At 40.1% G+C, this 11,100-nt stretch overlaps 2 protein-coding genes and 1 long non-coding RNA gene across 3 annotated transcripts; all 3 read left to right on the forward strand.

The window, feature by feature from the left end:
• Window positions 1-1,149: 1,149 nt before the first annotated feature.
• On the forward strand, window positions 1,150-5,421 carry LOC116412137 (inner centromere protein-like). Its single transcript, XM_031905769.1, has 5 exons — window positions 1,150-1,203; window positions 1,286-1,370; window positions 1,521-1,588; window positions 4,331-5,014; window positions 5,221-5,421. The coding sequence occupies exons 1-5, from the start codon at window positions 1,150-1,152 to the stop codon at window positions 5,401-5,403; spliced, it is 1,074 nt and encodes a 357-aa protein (XP_031761629.1). The 3' UTR covers window positions 5,404-5,421.
• Window positions 5,422-5,563: 142 nt separating this feature from the next.
• LOC116412421 lies at window positions 5,564-6,084 on the forward strand. The gene is made up of 3 exons (XR_004223685.1): window positions 5,564-5,712; window positions 5,805-5,875; window positions 6,025-6,084. It is a non-coding gene; the product is annotated as an uncharacterized LOC116412421 (long non-coding RNA).
• Window positions 6,085-6,328: 244 nt separating this feature from the next.
• On the forward strand, window positions 6,329-9,751 carry LOC116412420 (serine/threonine-protein kinase N2-like). Its single transcript, XM_031906623.1, has 7 exons — window positions 6,329-6,441; window positions 6,685-6,861; window positions 7,270-7,332; window positions 7,432-7,508; window positions 8,279-8,633; window positions 8,830-8,910; window positions 9,081-9,751. Exons 1-5 carry the CDS (start codon window positions 6,407-6,409, stop codon window positions 8,443-8,445), a joined length of 519 nt encoding a protein of 172 aa, XP_031762483.1. The 5' UTR covers window positions 6,329-6,406; the 3' UTR covers window positions 8,446-8,633; window positions 8,830-8,910; window positions 9,081-9,751.
• Window positions 9,752-11,100: the final 1,349 nt, after the last annotated feature.

Consider the following 11,100-nt stretch of genomic DNA (forward strand, 5'->3'; position numbering starts at 1 on the left):
GTCCCAACTGCCCTCCCCAGGGTTAACTGACCTGCCCCAGTACCATAGGAACTGCTGGTGGGCCCAAGCACTAGTGGGTCCCAGCCAAAGGCAATTCCCATCAGCCTTTCCTTCCTTACATAGTAGGCCTATATAACACCTATAATGCTGCCTATGTTACAGTTATTAGTATCTTGCAGTGATTTAGTATCTCACAAACATAATGTGCTTTATTGAGTTTCCTTACAGAACTGTCTATAGGGCTTATTTATGATTACAGACACACGTGCAGCCATGCAAAAATGGCGGCAATGATTGCGTATATTGATGCAGTTCAATAAAGATACTTGTGCCTTGATGCGCACTTGTGCCGTGTGATTGGGACAGATTTGTGCAAAATGTGCATTTGTTTGCATTTTACCACATCAGACACAAATTAGCAAAGTCCTACAGTTATGATTAAATTGTGGGGAAAATGCTGCATTATTGCTAAAAAGCATGGGGATTTTAGGCACCGGGGCTGCATTTGTAAATGACCCCTTTAAACAGTAGGAAATAAGTTGTTAGTTGTGCAAAACAAAGTCCCTTATCCAAAACATTAAACTATTTAATGATTTCCCTTCCCAGTCAGGCTTGTTCCCATGGCAACAAAAAAGACTCGGTGATGTCATAATACTCTAATCACAACCACCAAGGTAGTGGAATGATTCCCCTTCCCAGTCAGGCTTGTTCCCATGGCAACCAGGGTTGCATTGTGATGTCATAATACTCTTATCACAACCACTACAACTTCTTATCCCAGGAATGGTTAGTTGCTGGTTATTTTCTGATCAGTTGACATCAGTTGACTCTTTGGTGCTAATCAGCAAAATTTTCTATAACAACGTTTGAGATCCCATCCAATTTTTGTAAGTATCTGATATATTTTATAATTTATTTATATATTGAAAAAAAAGAAAATACATTCTTAGTATTAAAACTGCCGGCCTGTGAAATCTAAACTAGCATAGTCAAAGCTACAAATTGCTGGTTAGCTACTAGTTAGTTGGCCTTGGGGCAATTTGGCCACAGATGCTTAGAAGAAATTTGATTTCAATATTCAGTATTATAAGCAATAAAATTATTAATATAATAAAAAAGTTTTTTTTTTATGATTTAGGAATATCAGAAATGGGTGAGAGACTCAAACATCTATTTAAAAATCTTTTCAAATTAAACAAAAAGGTAAGGCAACAACTTTTCTCTTTTTGTCTTTTAAAGATTTATGAAGTAAATGGACAATAATGTACAATTTCTGTCTCCTCAGAAAAAACTTGATAATACCGAAGTTGCAGCTATTACTGATACTAATCATCAGGAAAGAGCAGAAGCAAAGGCCGAGGAACCTTCAGGTACAGTATCTGAGAGAGCCATTGCCTTATTTCTACCCATTCTTTCCTATTTGTATTCCTAACACCACAAACCTTCTTCGCTGCCATATGATCATTCTTAAATCATGAAAATAGTCACATTTTCTGACAAATCTTCATTTTATTCCACAGGAGCAAAGATTTCAAAACTCCAAAAACTCGGCAGAAGGATCTCCAGCATCTTTAGATGTAGTAAGAGGGTAAGGAGATCTAGATTTCCTATGGAAATAATTAGTGATGAGTGAAATTTTTTGTCAGGCATGGATTTACACCGAATTTCCGCTTTTCGCCATTGCCAGATATGAAGCTATTACTTAGATTTGTTTACTTTGAATACACTTATATTAAATACAGGTATGGGATCTGTTATCCGGGCACCCATTATCCAGAAAGCTCCGAATTATGGACTCCATTTTAATCAAATAATTCAGAGTTTCAAAATGCATTTTGTTTTTCTCTGTAATAATAAAACAGTACCTGTACTTGATCCCAACTAAGATATAATTACCCCTTATTGGGGCAGAACAGCCCTATTGGGTTTATTTCATGGTTAAATGATTCCCTTTTCTCTGTAATAATAAAACAGTACCTGTACTTGATCCCAACTAAGATATAATTACCCCTTATTGGGGCAGAACAGCCCTATTGGGTTTATTTCATGGTTAAATGATTCCCTTTTCTCTGTAATAATAAAACAGTACCTGTACTTGATCCCAACTAAGATATAATTACCCCTTATTGGGGGCAGAACAGCCCTATTGGGTTTATTTAATGGTTAAATGATTCCCTTTTCTCTGTAATAATAAAACAGTACCTGTACTTGATCCCAACTAAGATATAATTACCCCTTATTGGGGCAGAACAGCCCTATTGGGTTTATTTCATGGTTAAATGATTCCCTTTTCTCTGTAATAATAAAACAGTACCTGTACTTGATCCCAACTAAGATATAATTACCCCTTATTGGGGGCAGAACAGCCCTATTGGGTTTATTTAATGGTTAAATGATTCCCTTTTCTCTGTAATAATAAAACAGTACCTGTACTTGATCCCAACTAAGATATAATTACCCCTTATTGGGGCAGAACAGCCCTATTGGGTTTATTTCATGGTTAAATGATTCCCTTTTCTCTGTAATAATAAAACAGTACCTGTACTTGATCCCAACTAAGATATAATTACCCCTTATTGGGGCAGAACAGCCCTATTGGGTTTATTTCATGGTTAAATGATTCCCTTTTCTCTGTAATAATAAAACAGTACCTGTACTTGATCCCAACTAAGATATAATTACCCCTTATTGGGGCAGAACAGCCCTATTGGGTTTATTTCATGGTTAAATGATTCCCTTTTCTCTGTAATAATAAAACAGTACCTGTACTTGATCCCAACTAAGATATAATTACCCCTTATTGGGGCAGAACAGCCCTATTGGGTTTATTTAATGGTTAAATGATTCCCTTTTCTCTGTAATAATAAAACAGTACCTGTACTTGATCCCAACTAAGATGTAATTAATCCTTATTGGGGGAGGAATGGGAGGGGGGTTTAATTAATTAGTGGGGCTTGCAAAGCATCACTTCTATTATCTCACAGGCTTATTATTATTCTTCCATACAAAAGTTCGGCACTGAACTTGTCCCGCACCGTTTGTCATAGACCCATGATTGAGGTGTAAAATCGTGCGGCCTATTCGGGAATGGGGTGCTATGTCTTTTCTAAGGGGTTGGCGGTTAATTGCCCCTGCAGGGGGCAATTAACTGGCCCAAAAATCCCATAGACTTAACATTGAGGCCAACTTTGACGGATTGTAGCGCAGAGAGGGAATTTTTGAGAAATGTGAAATTTACCACATTTGAAGAGGTTTGCAACCTGTGTCAGAAGATACCCCGCACAAGGGTATAAGTTTTACCCCCGGGGCAAGACAGATCCCCAAATTTGCCCCATTGACTTATAATGGGGATTTTGGCAAATAACCCGTTTGTCGTAGACCCATGAATGAGGTGTCAAACCGTGCGGCTTATTCGGGAATGGGGTGCTATGAGTTTTCTGAGGGGTGGCTGGTTAATTGCCCCAGCAGGGGGCAATTAACCACCGTTTGTCGTAGACCCATGAATGAGGTGTCAAACTGTACGGCTTATTCGGGAATGGGGTGTTATGACTTTCTGAGGGGTGGGCGGTTAATTGCCCCAGCAGGGGGCAATTAACCACCGTTTGTCGTAGACCCATGAATGAGGTGTCAAACTGTACAGCTTATTCGGGAATGGGGTGTTATGACTTTCTGAGGGGTGGGCGGTTAGTTGCCCCAGCAGGGGGCAATTAACCACCGTTTGTCGTAGACCCATGAATGAGGTGTCAAACTGTGCGGCTTATTCGGGAATGGGGTGCTATGACTTTTCTGAGGGGTGGGCAGTTAATTGCCCCAGCAGGGGGCAATTAACCACCGTTTGTCGTAGACCCATGAATGAGGTGTCAAACCGTGCAGCTTATTCGGGAATGGGGTGCTGTGACTTTTGTGAGGGGTGGGCAGTTAATTGCCCCAGCAGGGGACAATTAACCACTGTTTGTCGTAGACCCATGAATGAGGTGTCAAACCGTGCGGCTTATTTGGGAATGGGGTGCTATGACTTTTCTGAGGGGTGGGCAGTTAAATGCCCCAGCAGGGGCAATTTTCACAGAGAACTGAAGGAAACATTGTAATATTGGGGCATGAGTTTTGCCACGGCAAGCACCACTCACATTTTCTTCAGGAAATGTACCTCTCTAGTGTTTTATTGTTTTTTAGTAGACTTAAGGTATGGAGATCTAAATTCCTTCTGGAATACCCTTGGTCCCAAGCATTCTGGATAACGGGCCCCATACCTGTACATAGAATATTCAGCCAAAGTTCCTCAATATTTTAACACTTAAATGCCTAATGCTTAATATTTATCATTTTATAGGATTCTAGCTGCAGTAAAATTGTAGCCCAACCCATTGTCCCAGGACAATGTGGTTCTTCAGAGGCTACACGCAAACTGTATGAGGAACACATACAGGATACAGAGAGACAGACAAGAGAGAAAGAAGTGAGTGTAAGAAGGAAAACTCTAGATGAAGAAGCTCAAGAAGAAGCAAAGATATTTGAGATGCAGCAGAGACTGCGAAATCTAGAGAAAGAGAGATGGAAAATTCTTGAGGAAGATTTCCAAAAGCAAGCCAAGATGGAGGCTATGCAACATAAACTGAGACATGTGCTACTTAAGGAAAGAATAAAAGTTCTAGAGAAACAAACTGAAGAGGTAGCCAATACTCAGATAATGAAGCGCAAACTGAAAAATGTGCTAATTTGGGAAAAAATCAAAATTGAAAATAAAGAAGCCCAAAAAGAAGCCCATGGATTAATAATGAAGCGCAAACTGAATAATGTGCTTATTTGGGAAAAATTCAAAATACAGAATAAAGAAACCCAAAAAGAAGCCCATGGATTAATAATGAAGCGCAAACTGAACAATGTGCTTATTTGGGAAAAATTCAAAATACAGAAGAAAGAAGAACAAATGAAATCCAAGAGACGGATATTGAAGAGTGAAAAGGAAAATATATTATTATATGAAAGAATTTTAGAGAAAGAAGTCCTGGAAAAGGTGAGTTTTGTTGTTTGACACGAGTTGTAATTCTGTTATATGGAGAGTAAAATGATCCATCTCCATAAATATAAGTATTGTATAAGTCACCCAGGAGTTCCATGGCCGCAGTGCGCCGATTCCCTTTTATTAATGTAACTTTTGATATTTCTAATGTTATTTTATTCCATATAAAATGCTTTTTTAACATTGAATCTCTATAATAGGACCCTCAGAGCATGGCAGCTTCTCCCATCTCTTCTCCAGAAGCAGATGGGGAGTCAGTAGGCAGCCAAAGGGCTGAGGCAGGAAGCCGTTACATTAGTAACAGCTTTGAAAAGAAGATAGAGAAGGCAGATCGTAAGCAATATTTATCTGACTTGTTTGTTCCTTACACACATACACAGTAACAGTTCCAGGCTGGAGTCATGTACTAAATATATGTTAAGCTAAATCTCTCAATCTTAGCCCAGTTCATCAGAACAGGCAGACAGAACAATATATATATATATATATATATACACTGTATATAATTGTATGGTTAGTGTAAGTACAGAGTTGGAAGACACTTTAGTCTGAACATTCATGTTATCCCTACAATTCTCTATGGTTATTGGTTCCAAACTAGTGACTCCGATCTCAACCAATTGTTTTTTCTTTTTTTCTAATCAGGATCATCAGAGGAACGTGTAACATGTGATTCTCCCAATGAGTTGAGGGTAAGCCTTATACTTTACAATAAATAGTCAGGTACAGGGAGACTGTACTATAAATTGGAGTTGAATTAATGGCATTTTATTCCCTTCTCTAGATAAAGACACATTTCCATGATCTTATAGAAATAATTGATACTGCCCTGAACCAGACAGAGGTCGACACAAGGTAATTATTCCAAGATTTGTTTGTTTTCCCTTTGGGATGGGATAGAGGCCTGTCCATTGTGCATATATATGTTCTATTAGAACCCCCATAATAACGCTGATACACACACAAACAGCAACCAGTTTAAATAAATATATATTTCCTTTTAGGTTTGAGAGAATTGCACCATCTATTGAGGACTTTCAGCTCCAATCAATGCTTGGTGACGGTTCATTTGGAAAAGTAAGTTAATCGGTTACTATTATATTCATGAATACAGTCACGGTTACTTAGGTATTTACTGCTTGAACCTTGTGAGATTGGTCACTATGGGTTCCCCTATTGCCGAAGCTTGTTACGGCCAAATCCGTGCATCTTGGTCTCTCTGCATCCCGGCCTGGGCTTGTTTTCTATTGATTTTCATTCTATTTTATTCCCTACTAACAGATGAAGCACCAAATATGTATATTATATTCTGGCATTTTCCTGTTTCAGGTGTATCGGGCACAATACAGAAAAACAAAAGAGATCGTTGCACTGAAGGCAATAGAAATGCACGACCTGAACAGCTACAATACATTTGGACAGTAAGTAATGGCTACAAGAATGATTTAGCATTGTACAAATATTGATTCCCTCTCCTATAATTAAATAATAGGCACTGAAAAGCCTGTGATTCTCTTTCCTCTGCTAAAGTTTCCCCTCACATTGGGTTCCATGTGTAACAAACCCTCATATAAAATTGTAAAATCTCTACTCCACTGACTTGATTCCATGTGTATAAAGTGAATTATTTATGTATTGACTTGTTGATGTTTTTTATTTCCCAGAATTGTGCTAGAGCAGCGCATCCTTATGCTGGCGAATAAGGAGAGATGCCATTTCCTAGTTGGGTTATTCGCCTCCTTTCAGACAGAACATCATGTCTGTTTTGCTATGGACTATGCTGAAGGGGGCGACTTGGTTTGCCAACTGGATGAGGATGGAATATCAGTAGAGAGAACTCAGTAAGTACCACTGGGCCTTTACAGAGGTTCCCATGGGGGATATCCCTATAGCATTCCTCCTACTGTGCCTGTATAATGGCATTATTATGGGGCAATCCATTGATAGGACATTGGTTTCTTTACCACTAATCAGACAGGAACACATGCATCAGCACAATATTCAGTATTGAGATATTTGTAGTTTAGTAGTTTTATTCATGTAACAAGCATTTGTGGCAAATGGCAAACACACTTTGGGGAAAAAGCACAAAGGGAGTGGGTGGCAGGTCCCATATTAATGGCTGCGCCATCTTTTATATCCCAGTTACATTGCGCCGTAGGACTTTTGGTGAGAAAAGAACCAGAGTGCATGTAATAAAATAAACTAAGGTAGATATAAAACTAATACAATTCCTCCTTTTTTTGCAGATTTTATGCAGCCTGCATTGTACTTGGCCTGCAGTTCCTGCATGAACATAACATCGCCCATAGGTAAGCATCAATGTACAATATACAATGTACAATGTATAACAGGCGTAGAGCTTTAGTCATAAAAATGGAATATTATAATGGTCTTCTGTTTTAATGCAGGGATTTAAAACCAGAGAATATCCTATTGGATAGCGATGGATATGCCAAGATTGCAGACTATGGACTCAGCAGAGAAGGTAAGATGAGTGGGTACTGTATAAACAGGGGGCATATTGGGTACTGTATAAACAGGGGGTATATTGGGTACTGTATAAACAGGGGGTATATTGGGTACTGTAATAACAGGGGGTATATTGGGTACTGTATAAACAGGGGGCATATTGGGTACTGTATAAACAGGGGGTAAATTGGGTACTGTATAAACAGGGGGTATATTGGGTACTGTATAAACAGGGGGTATATTGGGTACTGTATAAACAGGGGGCATATTGGGTACTGTATAAACAGGGGGCATATTGGGTACTGTATAAACAGGGGGCATATTGGGTACTGTATAAACAGGGGGCCTATTGGGTACTGTATAAACAGGGGGCATATTGGGGTACTGTATAAACAGGGGGCATATTGGGTACTGTATAACAGGGGGCCTATTGGGTACTGTATAACAGGGGGCATATTGGATACTGTATAAACAGGGGGCATATTGGGTACTGTATAAACAGGGGGCATATTGGGTCCTGTATAAACAGGGGGCATATTGGGTACTGTATAAACAGGGGGCATATTGGGTACTGTATAATCAGGGGGCATATTGGTTACTATAACCAGGGACACAGCACAACACAAGAACCTACATCAGACACAAGTGCTGAGCTGTATCTACATGTTATTAACACTGAATGTGTAACAAGAGGTTCTGCAGCGCCCAGCAGCTCAGCTACCCAATCAATAAATAGAATCTTTCTATGGATAAAGGATCTCACTTATTGTTCTTTTTCTCCTTTAGGAATGACCTATGACACCTTAGCCTACAGCGAATGTGGATCTCTGTATTATATGGCCCCAGAAATATTCCGAGAGGGCTACTATACAAGATCCGTAGACTGGTGGTCGCTGGGCGTTATTATTTATGAAATGCTTATTGGAAATGTAAGTATCTATTCAAAGAAATAGGGAATCACTGTCAGCCATTGCAGGTTAATATTATTCCCCAAATAACTCTGATTTCTAACAAATTCTGCTTGTTTTGACAGTTGCCCTTCCGAGGAAAGGATGAAACTCGGACTATTGCGATGATTACCAGTTCTGAGCCGACATATCCGGAACATCTAACTGTGGAATCCCGCAGTATATTAGTAAATGTAAGTTCCCAGCACTGTATAGAACATATTGTCATCTGCGTTTGTACTTTGTGATTCCGTTTGTAATTGCATTATTCCTCTTGTCCCCTGTATAAATAGTTGAGTTGAATTTCCCAGCTACCCCTCATTTATAATGAAGTGCTATTGGGATTGGGCTATTATGTTTTATTATAAGTAACAACAATTTATTTTACAGCTCCTGAACAAAACTCCACATAATCGCCTTGGAGCAGGAGAACACGGGGCTGAGGATATAAAGAACTCAGCTTTCTTCCAGGTATGTGGTTTAATCTTTACTGGCAGCCATCTTTAATTGATTGATGTGGGTCTGTCTGTTCATTTATTCATGCTCATACCCACTATAAACATATGCTTCTGCCCAGCAAGCAATACTATTATGTTCTCTGAATAGACTGATACAATATTCCATGTTTTCCTGTTTTATAGGGATTCGACTGGGAAGCTCTTATGAAAAAACAAATTCAGGCCCCATTTATTCCCAAGAGGAATAGAACGGAATCTTCTCAGCAATCTAAAAAATCCCTGGAACTGAAGCCAGACATGATCCCAGAACCATTGTGGGAAGAAACCAAATGGGCCTTAAAAGAACTTGAATATATTGTGGAAACATGAAAAGCATAAATGCCTTAAAATATGTGGCATAAGAATGACTTGAACACATGGACCTCAATGGGCCTGGAATGAAGAATCTTTTGGTGTTATGGAGAAGAGGTGTTGGGGATGGAAATAATTAACCAGGCCAGAAGTTTGCATTGAGGTCCCTAGGTCCGTATTCGAAGCTCCCGAGCTATGGATTATTTACACTGAACTCGGGAACGGCGCAGACAAGATGCATCATCTGAATTCTTGTAATGGTACCAACCCTGGTGGTCTAGTGGACGGGGGGGACCTCCTCCATAGACCCCTGGGGGTAGGTACTGTTACAGAGATCAGTATAAAATGATCAAGAGGAGAATACGACAGACGGGCCGAGAATCCGGCAGTGATATGGACCAGGAGTGTTGGGGGCAACAAGTTGGAGCACCTAATGCCCCTGGGTCACTAGTTTGTGCCACTGACAATAATATTAAATAAAAATACATTAAAAATTAGTAAAATTATTGTGGTCTGCCTTCTATTTATATACTATGTCTGCCTTCTATATATACTGTATATCTGTGTGTATGGGTGTGTATATATCAGTCAGAATGGCACATACAGGTCCTTTTCAAAAAATTAGCATATTGTGATAAAGTTCATTATTTTCTGTAATGTACTGATAAACATTAGACTTTCATATATTTTAGATTCATTACACACAACTGAAGTAGTTCAAGCCTTTTCTTGTTTTAATATTGATGATTGTGGCATACAGCTCATGAAAACCCAAAATTCCTATCTCAAAAAATTAGCATATCATGAAAAGGTTCTCTAAACGAGCTATTAACCTAATCATCTGAATCAACAAATTAACTCTAAAAACCTGCAAAAGATTCCTGAGGCTTTTAAAAACTCCCAGCCTGGTTCATTACTCAAAACCGCAATCATGGGTAAGACTGCCGACCTGACTGCTGTCCAGAAGGCCATCATTGACACCCTCAAGCAAGAGGGTAAGACACAGAAAGAAATTTCTGAACAAATAGGCTGTTCCCAGAGTGCTGTATCAAGGCACCTCAGTGGGAAGTCTGTGGGAAGGAAAAAGTGTGGCAGAAAACGCTGCACAACGAGAAGAGGTGACTGGGCCCTGAGGAAGATTGTGGAGAAGGACCGATTCCTGACCTTGGGGGACCTGTGGAAGCAGTGGACTGAGTCTGGAGTAGAAACATCCAGAGTCACCGTGTACAGGCGTGTGCAGGAAATGGGCTACAGGTGTTGCATTCCCCAGGTCAAGCCACTTTTGAACCAGAAACAGCGGCAGAAGCGCCTGACCTGAGCTACAGAGAAGCAGCACTGGACTGTTGCTCAGTGGTCCAAAGTATGTCATTCGGAAATCAAGGTGCCAGAGTCTGGAGGAAGACTGGGGAGAGGGAAATGCCAAAATGCCTGAAGTCCAGTGTCAAGTACCCACAGTCAGTGATGGTCTGGGGTGCCATGTCAGCTGCTGGTGTTGGTCCACTGTGTTTTATCAAGGGCAGGGTCAATGCAGCTAGCTATCAGGAGATTTTGGAGCACTTCATGCTTCCATCTGCTGCAAAAAGCTTTATGGAGATGAAGATTTCATTTTTCAGCACGACCTGGCACCTGCTCACAGTGCCAAAACCACTGGTAAATGGTTTACTGACCATGGTATTACTGTGCTCAATTGGCCTGCCAACTCTCCTGACCTGAACCCCATAGAGAATCTGTGGGATATTGTGAAGAGAAAGTTGAGAGACACAAGAGCCAACACTCTGGATGAGCTTAAGGCCGCTATTGAAGCATCCTGGGCCTCCATAACACCTGAGCAGTGCCACAGGCTGATTGCCTC

The sequence above is a fragment of the Xenopus tropicalis genome, chromosome 7 (genome assembly GCF_000004195.4).
Source record: "Xenopus tropicalis strain Nigerian chromosome 7, UCB_Xtro_10.0, whole genome shotgun sequence".
In the NCBI taxonomy this organism is placed as follows: Eukaryota; Metazoa; Chordata; class Amphibia; order Anura; family Pipidae; genus Xenopus; species Xenopus tropicalis.

Excerpts from the sequence above, each read along its gene's own strand:
- LOC116412137 (XM_031905769.1), top strand. The coding sequence starts at position 1,150 with ATGGGTGAGAGACTCAAACATCTATTTAAAAATCTTTTCAAATTAAAC. Across the intron at positions 1,204-1,285 it reads TTTTCAAATTAAACAAAAAG|AAAAAACTTGATAATACCGA; the intron begins GTAAGGCAACAA and ends CTGTCTCCTCAG. Across the intron at positions 1,589-4,330 it reads TCTTTAGATGTAGTAAGAGG|GATTCTAGCTGCAGTAAAAT; the intron begins GTAAGGAGATCT and ends ATCATTTTATAG.
- LOC116412420 (XM_031906623.1), top strand. The coding sequence starts at position 6,407 with ATGCACGACCTGAACAGCTACAATACATTTGGACA. Across the intron at positions 6,442-6,684 it reads AGCTACAATACATTTGGACA|AATTGTGCTAGAGCAGCGCA; the intron begins GTAAGTAATGGC and ends TTTATTTCCCAG. Across the intron at positions 6,862-7,269 it reads ATATCAGTAGAGAGAACTCA|ATTTTATGCAGCCTGCATTG; the intron begins GTAAGTACCACT and ends CTTTTTTTGCAG.